Source organism: Vanessa cardui, chromosome Z (assembly GCF_905220365.1).
Source record: "Vanessa cardui chromosome Z, ilVanCard2.1, whole genome shotgun sequence".
Classification (NCBI taxonomy): domain Eukaryota; kingdom Metazoa; phylum Arthropoda; class Insecta; order Lepidoptera; family Nymphalidae; genus Vanessa; species Vanessa cardui.
In genome coordinates, this window is record NC_061154.1 from 16,992,628 (window position 1) to 17,011,194 (window position 18,567).

General features: G+C 38.4%; 2 protein-coding genes across 2 annotated transcripts; one reads left to right on the forward strand and one right to left on the reverse strand.

The window, feature by feature from the left end:
* Positions 1-254: 254 nt before the first annotated feature.
* LOC124542853 lies at positions 255-13,306 on the forward strand. Its single transcript, XM_047120739.1, has 19 exons — positions 255-751; positions 3,253-3,401; positions 3,667-3,853; positions 4,460-4,702; positions 4,943-5,071; positions 5,333-5,462; positions 5,542-5,681; positions 6,026-6,180; positions 6,266-6,450; positions 6,575-6,738; positions 7,528-7,753; positions 7,878-7,989; positions 8,817-8,918; positions 9,003-9,146; positions 10,742-11,044; positions 11,325-11,432; positions 11,777-11,968; positions 12,052-12,243; positions 13,177-13,306. Exons 1-19 carry the CDS (start codon positions 433-435, stop codon positions 13,258-13,260), a joined length of 3,264 nt encoding a protein of 1,087 aa, XP_046976695.1. The 5' UTR covers positions 255-432; the 3' UTR covers positions 13,261-13,306.
* A 726-nt stretch (positions 13,307-14,032) lies between these two features.
* Positions 14,033-18,437, reverse strand: LOC124542970 (autophagy-related protein 13 homolog). Its single transcript, XM_047120935.1, has 6 exons — positions 17,959-18,437; positions 16,410-16,758; positions 16,135-16,321; positions 15,878-16,043; positions 15,607-15,789; positions 14,033-15,528 (listed from the first exon to the last, which is right to left on the reverse strand). The coding sequence occupies exons 1-6, from the start codon at positions 18,154-18,156 to the stop codon at positions 15,256-15,258; spliced, it is 1,356 nt and encodes a 451-aa protein (XP_046976891.1). The 5' UTR covers positions 18,157-18,437; the 3' UTR covers positions 14,033-15,255.
* Positions 18,438-18,567: the final 130 nt, after the last annotated feature.

Genomic DNA, 18,567 nt, shown 5'->3' on the forward strand with positions numbered 1-18,567 from the left:
TTCGGCAGCAAGCTGCGCCGGCGCAGGGGTCTGACCGATTCTCCTCGGTTTCTCATTAAAACAATATACTTACATCACAATATTAACCTGCATAAAATTATGAAATATCGTTCTTTTAGTTTTTATTATAAGTCACTGGCAGAAATAAATTTTGATTATACAAATTTAAAATAAATTACTCCACCGACGAACGTGACGTCTGACATGCGCAAGGCGTCATCGAATCGTCTCGAGGATATTTGACGAGCCCCACATTCTATCGAAATCTGATTTAAAATAAATATTAGTACTTTGGTATTTATGGCAAAAAAATCGTTAATTTAAAGTCAACGGATAACGATAAAAGAGTGTTAATACTTTGATAAAATATCAAACTTGAGACTCAAATCTTCATAAATCCAATAAGAAATATAATAAGCATAACAATCGTTAATGGATAAAAAAAAATCAATACATACGTCTTCTAGAAGAGAGCCCCCGGGAGAAAGCCATGTTACAAAAGAACCATTGAAAACTGCAAAAGGATACGACGATGATTCCATGGGCTCAACTCGTGCACATATTTTCAAACGGGACAAATACGGAATTGGGTATAAACAAATCACCCACGACGAGTACTTCGGGAAATCAGAATCAATTTCGGGATCGTCTGACACATTTCACTGCTTTCACGGATCGCAGGGGAAGCTTTACACGAAGGAGGGTCGCCTCAAACGAAACTTGATCAAGGAATTGGATCCTATTCAAATTCGTGAGTAGAAGCTCGAGTCAGTTTTTTAAATATTGAATTTGAATATTATTTGGAACAATAACATTTAAAAAAACGGGTATAAATTTAATTAATCAGGTTGTTATAATGTCCTAAATACAACTCAGCCTTTATTTCATTAAAATCGGTTGAGTTCGTTGAAAGATATTGCTGAATATCTACAGTGCGCCGCTAACTGGTTAGTCTTTCATAGCATGAAGATGCTCTGAAACGCGGTGCCGAAAATTAAAACTATCTGTGCTGTTTATTCAGTACTGTATTAAAGGAACTTAACTTTCTGCTGCCATCTATAGCTCATACAGAGACAAGAAAGTAGTCGCGAGCAAGGATAAGTATGTGTGCCGCGTGGTACACGTGCAATACTTAAAAGCAAATCATTGCGTCCTTTTATTGGAATTGAAAATACGCTTTCTCAACCTACATCGCCATCGTATGAGTGTCATATTTTTATTGGATTTCTCGCGTGCTACTATCTTGACCCGCAAACCTTTCTATTGTTAGATGCGTTCGCCACGACGTCGGCTGACGCCTGTGACGACATCACACTTAAGTACCAACTTCGTTTTCTATTCCAAAATAGTGTTTGAAACAAAATAAATAATCTTAAAAAGGCTTCGAACCTCTAAGGTTTTATCAAAAACGATTATTTTATAATATTAAACGTTATTTATTAAACTGTGATTTATGTCATTAGGTCCTTTTGATAAATAGACTCACTATTTAACTACTTATATGAGTAATAGTTAACTACTTATATGAGTTATAAATATAACAATCGTCCGAGATGCGATTGGATCTTACAACTGTATACAATGTAAAATGTGAAGTATTTATTTATTTAATTATTTGAATCCGAATCAGTCAGATTATGAGAAAAATCAAACAGAATCCAATCACACAATTGCGAGATATATTACATTCCTTGTAATCTAGTATACATGGTTTGCTTATAAAAATCAAAATTAGAAGATTTATTTATTAAAATCATGTCACAATAATTATGAGATTATATAAAATATCACTAAATATTCTACAATATAGCAGATTATCGATTACTCCGTATTTTTTGAAGAAGTATTTTTTTAATGAACACAAAACAATTATTAGCCGCTCCTTGGATCGACTATATAACTTTTGGGAAATTGTTTAATATGGAAATCAATCAACATAATCATCATAAAATTTTAATAAACCGTAACCAGAAAATACTTTACGTAGGTTTTTCTTTAATTTTTTTTTTCTAAGACATTTTTTTAATTTATATTGAATTAAACCAATAATACCATAAACATTACAACAATACAAGATAAGGAAATTGCGAAATAGAAAGGAAATCTGAATATTTTGATAATTGTTCATGTAATACAACATCATAGTTAGCTCGACGCTCGCGAATGATTGGACGATATGTTCATAATTTTTTTATAAAAATAAAATATAATATATAAACCTATAGAGCTGCAACTCCTGACACGGACCAAGATCGATAAGGTCTAAGTTAATTAAAACGGCCTCTAATAACATAAAGTAAAAAAATAATAAAAAAAACACAGTCTATGTTAGTACCTCGAGCACAGCACGGTATAGTAGGTGTCGATAGCATGAAAACTTAGTCGATCAAATCTATAATATCGATGATCGCCCGAGCGATTATACATTGCCTAAATACTTGTCTTACGAGAACATATGGCAGGTTGCCTTAATATCTTAAATAGTCAACGTAAAATATTCTGTTGAAGTAAAAAAAATCTTTGAAACAGTTGGGCGTAAAGTATTACAGGTAAGTAGATATAAAAAGTAATCTTAGAAGACGGTCTAGTTACGGATTAACATATACACAATCATTGTGACCATAGCTCGCCACATAATATTTACAGTTACAAACAAATCGGTAACAAGATCATCAACGAAGAGATCTGACAAACTTATTAGACGATTGCACATTATAAAATAAAATCAAAAGTCTTCAATATAACGGCCAAAATTACAACCTTATATCACAGAACTCCAAGGCATTATTAATTATACTACACGCGTTTCTTAAATTCGAAAATAGTTATGCTAGTCTATTATAGTAATAAAAATATTTTATTTTCTTAATGAAACTCTATTTTCTATTATTTTAGGCAATATGGATATTTTGGTTGTCTATAATTATAAATTCTTTCAATAGATCCCATATTCGAAGTTGTGACGTGAGTGAGTGATACGATACATCGATTTTCTAAAAATTTTCTAAAAATATGCTTGGGATTATAAAACATTTTAAATGTTTTAAACTAAATTTATTACCCATGAATACTCCGGTAATAATTTTAACCCCTGTAAAATGTCATTTTATTCTGACTTTGCTGCAGCCACAAAATGAATTTATCAGCAGACATAGGTTACTAATTGTGGTAATTCTTCACTCAGAAATATCCAAAAAAACTCCATCATTAGAAGTTATGGTATATAAAAATAAATGGCTGTAATTGTTCCAGCTAGTAAATGGAGTGAAAAATGCCGGCCCGCCAGCGGATGGGAGGTGGCGGCGACCCTGGAGTTCATGACTGCGGAGCCCATGGCTCAGCAAACGGACAGAATCGAAGCCTACCTCCGCGAGTTCTCCAAAACATCTCGTCACGGATATGTATCCTTTAACTACGATTAATAATTCCTGCAACGTCGACAAGAAGCGAATGAGGGCCCTTGTATACAGTCATAATTTCATTTGTTACATCAAACTTTTTTAATTGTACAACCAAAAAGTAGCGAGTATTATATTGATGTCTTCTGACTGAAAGTGTGAGTGAGCCGCATTACACAGCATGTAATACGTGATGGCTCATTTGAAAGGAAATTTTCCCGTTCGATTATATGTATATTTACCTCGTAAAAACCTATAAATGTGTCAGAAAATAGAAGTTTTAAAAAGTTTGTGTGTTATCTTGGAACACCTCGTGGAGAATTTAGGCGTTAAGCCTAATTTGCGAGAGGGAACTGTCCTTCTATTGAAGAATTTGGATAAACCAATTTTGCTAACGGTTGCATCTAACATTGTTTCGCAATTCGACGAACTTACAAGATACGTCGGATTTCTGAGTAGGTTCCGTTGGACATTATTACTTTTTGGTAATTCAATAGAGAATTATGAAACGTGTACGTGTTACATTTTATGAGTATGTGTATATGGTTAAACGATGGAGGAGGAGGTTATTACGACAGTTTACTCGGAGATAAGATCCTGATCAGGTCGTCATTCAGGCGAACGCTAGCTAAACTAACTTACAATAACAATAAAGGAGATTTGTAAATGTATTTATTCATAATTCGTCATAACATTAGAATCAGAAACTTGTTTATTATGCATTGATAAATTCATATTTATTTTAAAAGATTGGTGACAATAGATATCATATCATCAACGTCGTAATTTATGGGAAATATATGTCTCATTATAACATCATATACCCCACGACTGTGTAAAAATGAATTAAATAATGGTCTAAATTAGTGTTAATTGTATGTGGCTGCCATATGTGCCATGCGCACACTTGGCGCGCGTATCGAGGTGAATGGTTTGCAGCAGTCGCGCACGCGCTACAAGCATGCTCAGTTCCGTTTTATGCTGTCTATACAAAATGCATTACGTATTGTTTCAATTCGAGAGTTGGAATTTGTCGAGTGCCAAAGGTAAAATATCCCCAGGTTACCTTCTCATACGGTTGGAGGAAGACGAGCTGTTTGACTACGTAGCGCGCGGTTTGATATGGCAACTGTCAGCCGCAGACAGGGACCGCGGCGCGGGCGCGGCGCCGCTCGGGGTGCTGCTGCGCGCCGCGGCGCCGGCGCTGCACACCGTGGTGCGCATGCTGGCGCTGTGCTCGTCCCATCGATTCCCCGCCTTCCTGCAAATTGCTTTATTTATGGCCTGCGACTCTGCTGAATACTGTAAATATATCCAGGTTCTTGAATGTATAAAAGTAGCCAAATCAATGAAATGAGCAAAGTATTAAGATCATTCGTAACAAACAACATACAACTACATTTTAACACAAATTTGGCCTGAAAATACTCTGATACTAGTACTGTTTCGGGTTATCGATTGTCACAATAATTTCATAAGTAATTTATATATTGATTTATATATTTTATACTTGAGACACGGAATATCAGTAACAATACTTACAGGTATCGGCATGCTCGAAGAAAACGTAATTGAGAATATATTTTACCGGTTCAATCCTTACTTCCCCGGCGACAGGTTGCCTGCCTATGAAAACAACCCCGTCGACCCCCAGGACCACGCAGTCCGACTAGGTAATGACCCGCTGACGCAGTTTTTATTTGTAACTCAAGTTGGTAAATTATGTTCAATTTATCACTTACTAAACAATTAAATTGCCTCTTACAATTTACAATATCTGATGGAACGCTGGGAGTCTACGTACGATATATACATCGTGTATTGTGTTAGTAGTTGTCAAACAAAAATTTAACAATGATACATATTTTGTTTTTCTCATTAAATTTATTTAATTAAAAAGTGACTTGTATAAAATGCAGACACGCTTTTAACAGGAGACAGTAGCATCAACATGTCGACGACGCTGACCTTGCTCCTGGTACTTATACAGGCTCTAAAGGACTATTTAGCCACCAATGCTACCTCTCGCACTCTCCTTCCGTGCCCGGATTACCACTCACAGCGGTAACTATTACCTACACGGGGCAGCGTAATTCCCTTATAGTGTATAATATGGGTTAAACTTCCCTGACGTTCGTAATAGATGCTTTATTTGGGCGTATCGTTTTGAATGTCGCGCTCGGGAACATCACCACGAGAGGAGCACGTTGACGGTGATCACGCATGCGCTCCTGCACTGCTTCGGTGACCGCCTGATGGCCTTCTCGTCTCTCCTGATGCCCGGTAATCGCAAACTTTTCGTTTGTGTCATACTATTATTGCTACAATAACAGGTACACTGTTAGGACACGGAGAACAGAGATTTAATAAGAGCCGGAATTTTTAAAATATTTTATTTTTGTGTCCTGCTCTTTTCACAGAGTTTATAAAAATGTTGCAAGCTCTTTAGGCAATTATTTTTGGACTACAAAACATAGTTCTCATGATAAAGTTGGGTCAGCGTATCGTTGAGATCACTGACCAATACACCAAACGTTGCTATACGCAATGCCATGCTATCGTGACAAATAAATCAAATCTTTTATACTTAAATCTGAAATAATCATTTAATAGCGAAAATCTTTCAGATATAATGACGCTGTCTGTGCTCACTGAGGTACCTCGCAGACACGACTGGACTCGGACCGTCAACTTCAACACCGCCCAGGCGGACCTGCTTTTCAAAAAAGTTTTGATTTACTTATCTGTGGCATTCCTTAAGGCCATACCAGTTAATAAGTTTGTGAGTTTATCTCCATATTTCTTTTAATATTTTCCTTATTAATTATTCCTATTTTGAGCTAGAAGACAATTCATTGGTATCGCAGATGGTGCAGTCTCAGAACTGGCTATTGGGTCTGATGTTTTTGCTAGATCCTGGTCTAAGCCCTCTCAGAGCCCACTGGTCACCGGCTCTTTTTTCCGACCTCCGAAAGACGGCGTTACAGGCTTTAGTCAGCACACTACCCGTCATGCCACCGAGATTGGTACAAGAGTATGCGATAATAAGAAGGTACAATTAAATTAGTTATTACATGTCACTAAGTTACGTCTACCCTGTCCTCGGTGTTGCTATATGTTAAATCGACTAATAATATACCGTTAGAAGTCGTTTCATAGCTACTCTGATATTCTAGGATACTGTGGTACATAGAATGGTACTCGGAGAGTCCTTACGAGCTCCCGACGTTGTACTGGAGCGTGCGCCTGCTGCAGGTGGCGACCCACAATCGTCAAATCTCTTCGAGACAAGACTCCGTGAAAGACCTGCTTAACACTCACGGAATCATAATACTGACGCGTAAGATTATTTTTTTACCAATAATGCACGATTATCTATCATCTATCTATCATGATAATGATAAAAAATCTAAAACACTGCAATATACTGCATAAAATGCGGTTTCAAAATGTCAATTTAAATTTTCGCGCGAAAACGGATTTATGTTTCGTATGACGTCACTGCTGTCTGTCACAGCCCCACTGATCGTACTTGTCCTCATTTGCTTACATACTTATGTACTGTTTCTCGACCTTTGACATACTTTTTTTGTAAAAATTTAAAACGGAGTGTAGGTATCGATACCCCGTAAACCAGCTATGTTGCCATTTTGTGCCATGTGTTCATCTACTTCAATGAAGTTTTCAAAAAATACGGTTTTTGACTGGATCTTCTGACAAAAACTGATAAAAGTGGTTTTCAGCGGAAAGGAGGAATCTGGACTCTGTTTTGAAAACCCCAACTTCCCTTTTAGTTCGGAAAACCTAATTAATTATCGTTTCAATGTTCATTTTTTTACAACTATACTTACCTAACCTTAAATAATTAGTCACAACAGGAGTGACGTCACTGAAAGCTAAATAGTGTTTTAAAATACATTCCGTTTCGCGTTATTGTAATTCATAATGATTATTCAAACACAAAATTATATCAAATATAAACCTTGCAGTGGCTCTTCTTTAATATTGTTTTAACATTAACAGCAAAATTTTCATAAATATTATATTTGCATGTTCTCTATAGCTAACAAAAACAACAAATTGTATTAAAATGAAACACGAAATAACAGGCATAAAGTATGTATTGTAGACCTCTGCTACACACTGCTAAACCAGAAGTGCCCGCCGATGGAAAAGAGCCAAGTCATCATCGCGCTCTGTCTCCGCGTGCTCACGAGCGCGGTGGAAGCGGGCGCGCGGGTCGACTGCTGCGTGTACCCGCGGCTCGGCTGGCCCGCCTCCGTCTGCGCGCTCGCCACCAGGATGCTGAACGTCGTTCTCTACTCGCTCAACAAGCATCTCATTATCGCCGACAGGTTTGTGCTTGGCCGAGACACTCTCCTACTGTCCATTGTCTAGCAACTACATTAAAATGACACTACTGTAATCATAGGCGATACTTACTCGTATTCATTCTGTTCACTCAATATGTCTGTTCAGGTGGCTTATATCGTTGTTAAACTTTATCTGGGAGGCAATCGTTTGGCAAAGCGAGCACAGAGAACGTTTCATCGTGAATAGCGGTGTTTATAATCTCCTGGATATCATCACGGTATGTCACTGTTGGTACACATTATTATGTGAACGTCTCCGTAAGATGTAGACCTCCTATCGCTGTGGGGCTTCTGTCTCGACGTCTATAGCAGCTACGAGCTAATAACGACCAATTAAACCACAACACAATTGATTCCCAACTGGTAATAATGGCTTCTTTCATGATGTATTTAATTCAACATGGCTGACATGTAATGCTCGGTAGATCAAGCTATGTGATGTGTTCAGTGTTTCCCTTTATTTTATTACACCAATTAAAATGAAACACGAAATAATGAGTTATTCTATCGATTATCGAATATATGTTAAGCAATAACTACCTACTTGTGTTCGTGTAGTTTGTAAATTTCCTTTTTATTTCATTAAATAAATTAATAACGGACTTAAACATCACGTACAATATTATTATATAAAATGTAGTGTTGGAAACAAAACAGTGAAACATCATTTAACACGATTCATTTACAGTTCTTTGAACTATTTTTAGTATTTCTAGCCTTTTCAGATATCTCGCAATATATGAATTGATTTCTACTTGCTAATATGTAATGTGTTTTATAACAAAAAAAATAAGTAGATAAGAAGACCGATAAGGACAAGCGATACTAGACGGGTCGATATGGTTCACGGGTCGGTCGATCGCTAACTCTAACAACGTTGGTTGTGAAGCATTTAACATTCATTTGATCTGATTATTCTTGATGATAGGTGGTCACCACCGCTCTAGCGCTATAGCCATCGGCCAAAGCGCCTTTAGTTTTGGGAGACGTGATGCCCCAGGTACCTATTAATGTTTATTTTTTGGAAATAACAATCCCGATACAGGTTAGCAAAGCACCCGTCCAGTGCCTCGCGCTGGCGGTGCTGTGCGACGTAGTGCGCAGTGGAGACGCCGTCGCGCAACTGGTGACCTGGCGGCCTAGTCTGGTGACAAATAAATGAAAAATTTTGACTTACAAAGCTTTTAATGCAGAAACGCATAATCTTGACTTATAATTAAAACCAACTTAGTATCCATGTATGGTGAAGCGAGGATCTTCAATAGCGGCTCTGTTGGCGGCTGTCTTCAGGGATGAGTGCCGGTCCGCAGGAATACCACTTGACGAACATGGCGTCATACAAAGTAACCTAAAAAACTTATCTTCCACAAAATATTAATGATATTGAGTGAACATCGTGTCATTGATTATCTTTTTGATGTCGTCCGATGGAGGTCGTCAACGTTTTGAAGAATATACCATCAATTTAATCGCAATTTGTACACGTTTCTCTGAAGATTTGGCTTATTTTCTTCTTTTCTTCCTTCTTAAAAAACAAATATTGTTTTCTAAGAAGGAAGACCTTGTTATTGTTCGAATAAAATCTGTCTAATTTCACAAAAAAATCACAACAGTTCTACAGATTTTTTAACGTTTGGTCTACCAACCCGTACTCGTGCTCTTTGACATGACGTTATAACTTCGATGTATTATCGAGAAATCCATTATCAAAAAGGCCAGGCTGCCGGCGAACAAAAACATGTGAAAAACACACAAAATATTAATATACAGTTAATATTAATAAATAAACTATCTTTGACACTTCTCTGTCACTTCATTTCCTTTTGACTGATAAGTCACTTTTGCACGAGGAATTTCATATGTCCAAGAATTAAGTGACCTATAAGTGTGATGATGATGATAATGATGACTCACATTGTCTCGGGCCTCCGAGACAATGTGAGTCATCATTCAAAGGTCCATGCCGTTGAATTCTGCGCTATCTCGGTAAGCGAGTCCAAAACCAAGCAAAACAAAAAGGGGCTGAGCACAGAGCCTTGGTGTACACCTTCTGTGACCGCTATCGGTTTCGTGGCACCCGCTGGCGTCCGTACCATTGATTTTGCACCCTTATACATGTCGGCAATGATGTTAACATACTGTTCGGGGACGTTCTTCTTACGAAGGCTCCACCAAATCGTATCTCTTGGGACGCGATCAAATGCCTTCTCCAGGTCCAGGAATGCAACATACAATGGCCGGTTTTTTGCACGATATTCTTCAGCAATTGTGTTCAGAGCATCGGATCAGTTGTTGATAAGCCAGGAACAAAGCCGTAGTGATTTCTTGATAAGACGCACTCAGATCTTAGGCGACTATCTATCACTCTCTCGTAAAGCTTCATCGTATGACTTAAAAGCTTGATTCCGCGATAGTTGTTACATTCATACTTGCTACCTTTTTCTTTATAAATTGGAACTATGGTGCTCAATCTCCATGCGTCTGGCATTTTAGAAGAGAACATCACACAGTTGAAGAAATTGGTGAGCAAGTTGACTCCTTTTTCTCGCAAGCATTTCCAAGCTTCTACTCGGATACCATCCGGTCCTATGGCTTTTTTGTTGGACATTTTTTGCAAGGCCATCTTCACCTCGTTTGGGTGTATAGGAGGTATAAGTCTCAAGTTCTTATTCATAACTGGAAGTTTTGTGGCAGTTGGATTCGGATTCAGTAGCTGTTTGTAATATTGAAACCAAGCCGTTATAATGTCTCTGTCTTTGTACAACAAATCACCATTCGAACTTTTGATGGATTTACACGTAGCTGGATTCTTTGTGCTCTGACACCTCTGCCTTGCGAGCTTGTGTATATGTTTTTGACCTTCTTTACTGCACAATGTTTTGTAAAGGTTCTTATTTTTGTAAGCATACCATACCCAATTGCGATTGACATACCGAAATTAAAATTCCTTCAGCCTTCCGACTAGAGTAGAATAAAACGGTAGGCGGTTCAAGACTAGACCTTCCACCCGTTGAGAATATAGTACAGGACTTTAACAATAATTTTGTGCACCGGCAATCATATTATTTACGGATATTTGTTCTGAAGTACTATGCAAACAGATTCCTCCTAGTTTATCACAAGACGGATTTTTTTTCATTAGATTTGAATAGCCCTCTTCAGCCGTCAGAATCACATGGGGAAATATGTGCTCAAGAAAACCTTGAAATGAGAAGTCGAAGAACGCCCGAGTGCGTGCCCGCGGCGAAAGCTGCCGGATCGCGGGCGTCCAAGGTTTGACGAGGATTGTTACGTGATATACTAGCTGCCCTACTTTATACTCGTACAAATTAAGGTTTTAAATAACATTGTTGGTACGGTATAATCAGGATCCGCTCACAATGAAGCGCCGCAGTAGATGTCTCGATTAGTTAACGAGTGAATTGGAGCTGGATGTTTGTGTTTTATAAATTTCGCGCGGGTAAAGCCGCAGCTTCGGCTAGAGTACTATAGAATGATATACTATGTCCCGGACAAGTTACAATATAAGAAGGTACCGATGTGAATATTTTAGGTTTTCGCGCTTTTGCAATTATTATCTGAAGATTTAAAGAACAAAGTTTCCCTGGCGGACGAGGCGTACAACTTGTATAAAAACGTACTACTTGAAGCAGAAGACGAGGTAAGAGTTCCGAAAATGAGGCTATTTATCAACTATTTAGAAACGCACTAAGCACTTCTTGTACTTGTGGCAAGTAAAGGCCAAAAAGATATGTATGTACTTACTATAACGAGTTGGTTACCCGAACATAATAGATGTTTTCCTTGGCCCGTACCTTTTTATTTCACTGATATATCTTTTATATATTTCTACAGGTTTCGATACCCCTTAATAGCTTAACATCTTACGTACGTATAGAATGTAGGACGTATAAATAGTGATTCCTATACAACCCTACTCAGCGATCATGTTATAATAAATATTCGTAGTATTTTTTATTTATTTTATAAAAGACACGGTTTAAGGTAATCCTGGTACTGTGCTCACACTATTTGACGATTCAAATCAACGAGACTTGGTCAGAAACAAAGGCTAACCGGCCAGGACTCTTGGTGCATGATGAAGCGATATTGAACGAGTTTCTAGAGATAAATGGTGGCTGGGCAAAGGACATCAGACGACAGCAACAAGACGTCATAGAAAACCGGCACAAAAGAGTAATCATTAAAGATCACCATTCACAGCACATCCATATGAGTCTGATATCAATAAAGCATTATCTTCAGTTGTATAATTTCAGGAACTGGAAGATGAAAACTCTCTGTATGTATTCCTACAGCGCGTGCGACTTAACGTAGCACTAGACGCCCTACGAGAAGTCCGCTGCGCCGCCAGGAGCGCACGCACGCCGCACCGCGGCCCGCAGGGCGACGCCCCGCTCCGGGGGGACGCGTCGCTCATCCGCACCTACCGACCACCGCTCGACGATCAAGTTACAGCATACTCTTTCTTTTCTAATGCTTAAAAGGACTAAGCTGTAATGAATAAGAAGAAAACAATCTGTGACGTAACCAAAGAATATTTTCTTCATATCTTCTGAACTTTAAGGAATCTCGAATTGTTTGTGTAATATAATCAAAGGCTTCGGTCACTTTTATTATTACCAAATGCAGTCATCTGCATCAGCTGATAGCGTCTCTTATAAGTTTAAAACAAACGAGGAGCAGGTATATCCGAAAGTTTTGTGCTTATACTACATTTGATGCCAGCGTGTAAATATGTGGTTTCAGTGTGTTTTCAACCCATACTTTGTTACCTATTATCACTATTGAGTTCTTTACACTACACACTGATTATACCTTCAGCGTCCTCCCGCATAGACCCTAAAAAACACAACGACTACTACGTGACAGTCCTGGCTACTACGCATTTAACAATGAGCGATTCCTAACCGAACCCGTTTCCATCCAAATAATAACTACACACTGACATTATCTCTGAGCTATAGTACTATTTGAACGATATTGTTTGACTCGACCGAATAGACTCACTAGGTTTTGCGCTGTATAGAGTATACGGTCTTACGACAGGAGCTTAAAAAGCGTTCAAAATGCCTTCATTGTCAAAATTAAAACAAAATGTAAAAGAACGCTTGTTTACAAAAGGTTATTAGAGAGAAACAAGCGCCTTCTAGCTTTCTTTGTGATATTGAATTATCTTCTATGATATGAATGAATGAAGAAATTTAAATTTGATTTGATTGGTTACAAGATTTGAGATTGGCGACGGCAAACGAGGATTGTGTCGCCAGTCGTGGCAAACTCCGTTAGGATAGGCCCGCTAATAAATAGTCTGCGTCGTGTTTATGTATGTATATACGTATGTGCATGAATAAATCCGAAATAATAATTTGTTATATTTGCAGAATGTAACCGGACAGTGCATGAAGCTGTACAGCATTCCACCGACCAATGACTCGCCTGAGCAAAATATGGGTTGTCACAAGTAATATCAGATATTTAACTTGAAAAAATAAATCTTTCTATATTTTCTTTCCCTTTTGTCTTATTTCACTGCTACTGCCGTTTCTGTGTTTTTGGCGATAATATTCAAATAAAGAACAATTGTTATTAGCAGTACATATGTTTGAAACTTTATTCCTATTTTATGTGTTATATTTAGTGTGTACTGTTTTGTAGTAAGTAACATACTGGCGGGCAGCTATTTACAGGCTAGCCACCTGCAAATTATATTATATTCATCATGTCATTAACTTATAACATTTTCATTTGTCGTCACTCTGAAACCTCTGAATATTTGGACATGAAATGGAGCATTACATTTAGCCGTTATCAGAACATCAGAATATAAAGCAAAGCGCGCCCAAATCTGAGAGTATCTGTCGAAGGCTTTTCGGTAGAAGAGGCAGTGGGACGGCATAGAGATACAATTACACAGGTGCTGGTCCCTCCTCCAAGAGATTCTTTCGTGTGTATGTTAAGCACAAGACCGTAGGCCGGTTACGCTAAGTGAACTTAGATGCAGAGACTTTATAAAACATTGTAGCCTAATGGACGCACCCTTAGCAACATTTCCCGTGAGACGTCAGCTTAAAGAGGTTGTCTCTGTCCGTGACTGTTTGCTTTGCAGTGAGGAACACTAGGTCTCGAAATTGTCTAAAGAGTCCACCGCGTTGGAAAAATAACGGCAAGTCTCGGCACGACCCTGAAGCCAGGACGTAGCACACTATTGCGATGGCAGGTACAAATGAAAAACTGAAATTCTACAACGCAACATATATTTAAACTCGGCCTGAGAATAAAACTTGAATATACATATGTATTTATAATATCTGTCGAATGCTTCAGAGCTACACAGCACTAACGTTCACAACGTCAGCGAATTAGTACACTATGGCATGCAGTACAACATGAAAGGCAACGCAACTCACAACTCGGACTCGCTCACTGGAATGCTCTGTCGTGCGCTGTATACGATACGCTACACTATAAATATGTTTAGAGATTAACTTATAATAACCATAATTAATAAATTACTCACGGATATTTTACATCAATGAGAGAGTAATAAAATTGTCAAATATAAACTTCTTTTTCTGATACACGCAAGTACGCACGCACGCATGCACGCACACTCACGCACACACACACAACAAGCTCGCGGTCTCACACACGCAGACACGCAGACACGCACACATAAACAATGATCAAATGATTTTTATTATCAATGAATCACTTAATTAAACAGTCGCTTGTTTCATGAGCACAGTCCTTACTTGATATGGATTCGATACAATAAACATTTTAACAATATATCAAAAAGCAATAATTTCATCAAGGTAGGTATTTCAATGAGTTTGTTAGTTCCCTACTGGGACGAACGGACAGAGGGTCGCCCGGCAGGGAGCATAACTTTTAAAAGTGACTTTTGTTTATACATTTTGACTAGCAGCGTTTCGAACATCGAGTTTCGAGCGCGACGAGCGGACGAACGAACTCCAGCACTCGCGCACCAAGTAAAACCTTAGTGCGCAAGTAGTGCGCTGAAACGTCCGATTGGCACATAGGCATATATATATATTATAATTACAAATTAAAATACCTCTTCCTTAACGTAAGGCACCATCGATTCAACGATACAACAGCGTGAGAAACGTCAATTTAACTTTAGCCATAAATAAACTATGTAACCAAAATGTACTCGAAGCCAGTACAAAACCTCCCCCCGCGCGTTCGCGCGGCACGTCACGTCACGTCACGTCACACGTCACGTCTCACGACACGCGGCGCACGTCGCGCGTCACACGTCAGTCCAACCTGCGCCCCAGACGACGTAACAAACACTCAGTGAGGATAGACTACGTTCACTACGCCCGATGACCTCTACAATAACTTAGATATATATTTTCAACATCTCAGAGTTTACGCGTAGAGCCGATGTGGAACGAGTAGATCAGCTCACTAGTTAGCTAAACATTCTGAATTTATATTTGCTTCTTTTTCCCGGCGATAGACCGGGCCCGGCCCTCGGCCAGGTCGGCGGCGTGGTCCGAGTCGCTGAGCATGGCGGCCAGCATGCTGTCGAACTCGGGCACGGCGTCCTCGTAGGCCCGCAGCTGGCGCGCCAGCACGTCGCGCGCGAGCCCGTCGCGCTCGGGCGGCGGCTCCCACGCGCCCGCCGCCGCGCGCGCCGCCACGCACTCCTGGTAGAAGCTCGCCAGCTCCGTCATCGGGCTGCCGTCGGCGAACGGGAACTCCTGCATCGCATCGCATCGCCTCGTAAGGAAACATCGCCTCTCATCGCTATCGCCGGATATCATAGCTAATATTATTACCATCAGGCTGGCGTACTTGTTGCTGTCCCTGAGCCTGGGCACGTCGATGGCCTTGCTGGCGCCGGCGCGGCCGCTGCTACAGCCTGCCACAGCGGCCGCGCCCGCTCCGGCCGTCGCCGCCGGACAGCCCGGATCCGGCCCCGCCTCCGACACGCACTCCGCTAGGGACAGCAGCTGCATCTTCTGCAAAGCAACAATAATGTACCGCCTCAAATCGTGTGCGTAATCGCAAAATAATGAAATACACCTTCCATGTGACGTATCAACTAACTTTGTCCATTTTGTCCTTCTCGGCCAGGATCCACATCATGGGAGGCTCGGGCGGCAGCTGCTGGCTTAGAGTGTCGTGCAACTCCTTCATCTTAGCGGTGTCCACAAACGCTCCTGCTGTCAAGGGCTTGGAGAGATCTATTTCTTTCTTTTCATGGTAATTTTTTCTAAAATTGTTTGTTTTCTAATTGTAATTATACGTGACCTAAATAAGTATGTATATATGAAACGTGCATACGTCGATGGACCTATTGTTACCTGGGGCTCTCCTTCGGGAAGTGATCACTTTTGATCATAATGCCGTCGCTCGTCATCAATACATTCTTCTCGACAGGCTTCCTGTCCTCGGGCAATATTGTCATCTTCGTCCTGTATACGACCTCTATCTGAATCGTGCCTATTGGAGTGTGTAATTCGCTCACTTTGATTGTCTTGTGTTTTTCTCCTGTAAATTTCAACATTCAGAGTAAGCACCACCAGTGATTTGTACTCATATTACACAATTAGAACACAATCACGTTTTAGATAATTACCTAGTAGATCTAAATTTGGTTTCCCACCATAAATTTTATGAGAAATAATATAGGACTCTTTATTTTGCAATCTGGATAATTTGTATGCAGGTGTTATCCTTGAAATACTTAATGTAGACTTGAGCATAATACTCATGCGGTAGTATATCGTGGACACCGAGCTGATGCTGATGTCGCAGCCCGGCGCCATGCGCACGGTCCACTGCTCCAACACCATCTCGTCGCCGTCGTTCGTTCGTAAGAATATTTCGATGCACAGGACATTCGTTAATGCTTCGATAACTTCCCCGTTTATCACTCGTTTGGTATCAGTATTCACTTCGGGCATGTCTGGTATGGACAAATTGAACTAAAAACAAAGACCTTGTTTTATTTTCTTCAAAATTTAATACAGAAGCCCAGAGTACAATATTAGTTTTTATCAAAGGTGTATTAGCTCAACTAATGACCAAGAAAGCTTTAAATAACCATTTAGCAGCATTGAAATGAATATATCACCGCAACTGATTCAGAATGTAGGTTCTAGAGTAAAGATCGGTTAGGAAATTCAGTAGTTACTCTTTTCGACCATAAATCACTTATCATAGCAAATATATTAAGATAGGATATTAGGAGGTGCAAGATTAAGTATTTTTTTTTGCAATCCAATATGGATTCTGAGTGTTCCATCTATGTTATCCCTCATTATTATCATGCTTTCTGTTGATTACTAGCATTACTTCTGTCCCCTATCCATGGGTTTCAAATGCAATGATTAAGACGGGTAAAAATATGGTAGGAAGCTAAGTAAAGCTTGGTACAAATACATATATTCTTTTTGGTGACTGAGACTTCAGGCAGAATGTTATATATATTTTAAGAGTATATTATTATTTTAGTTTGTTTAGTTTATTTAGAAGTTAATAAAAATATTTGAATAATGTCAAATTTTTATCTTGAACATGTGACTAGGGAACAATATAAATAAAAGGAATTATGTTATAAAAATTAATGTTCATAAATTACCATAATTTAATTTCAGCAAAACCATTGATTTATCAATTATTCTTTCTCTCATTATATGGCAATATATTTATTATTGGCTAAAAGTATTTACTAAATTTAGTGAAAGTTACAGAGAATCTTTGACATAACTTTTACAATATTCAAATAGGACTCATCTAGGTTTATTTTACAATAGAATGTATTCATATATAAGGTGATAGTTCGTAGAATATTGTGCAGTGAGTTGCACACAAGAGTTGTCCAAACCGTTTTAAGAAAATTAAAATGCTTAACTACTTCTTACTTGCCTAAAGGTGGCACTTATATTGCAGATATAAACAATAAATATACTGGTTCTTTTCCATAGAATCTACTATTCCAACATTTATGTATATATTTATGATAATTTATTAACTGTTACATTCACTTGGCTCTAAAAGAGGCTTTTGAAATATTTTAATTTATAAGTAGTTGTATCGACGAGTGGAGAGTTATGATTACCTAATTGATGACAGATTCATAATTTAAATGTCCTAGCTTTTGCAGTTTAACATTACATACATACCCATTGCAAGCTGGTGGGCGAAGGTGGTGGGCCATCGTCCGAGGGTTTGATTACATTGCAATCATGAGCTATTTTTTTTCCTTGTCTGCTTTGGACAACTATCTGAGCCACTTTCAATGTTAATATTTTTGTAAATTTAAATAATTTTAGTCGATCTTGCATATCAGTGTTACATGAAGCCATCTTATAGTTTTTCATTAATATACTTTTACAATATTTATTTAAAGTATCGTACACAATAGGAAAATTTACGCAGCTAATAAAATTTATAACATTGAAGCTGTTTTATTATATTTTTAAACATAAATTGTAATTTATTGTTTTGTTCTAACGTAGTGCACGGTTAAAGTTATAACAGATGAAATTTTATATTTTATTATGAAAACAAATTATTTATTTTTCTCAGTCAGAACAAACATACAGAAGAAAATCTTAGCCTATCGAAATATCGAATCGACTTCACTTCTAAAACAAAGCACAGATAATAAAAAACACACAGATCAACATAAATAACAGACAGTTTAGGTATTCCTTTATTTCATTAATGAGTCTCCAACAAAAGCAACGCATTAAACATATAATTATTATTAAAATTTAACAATATAATAG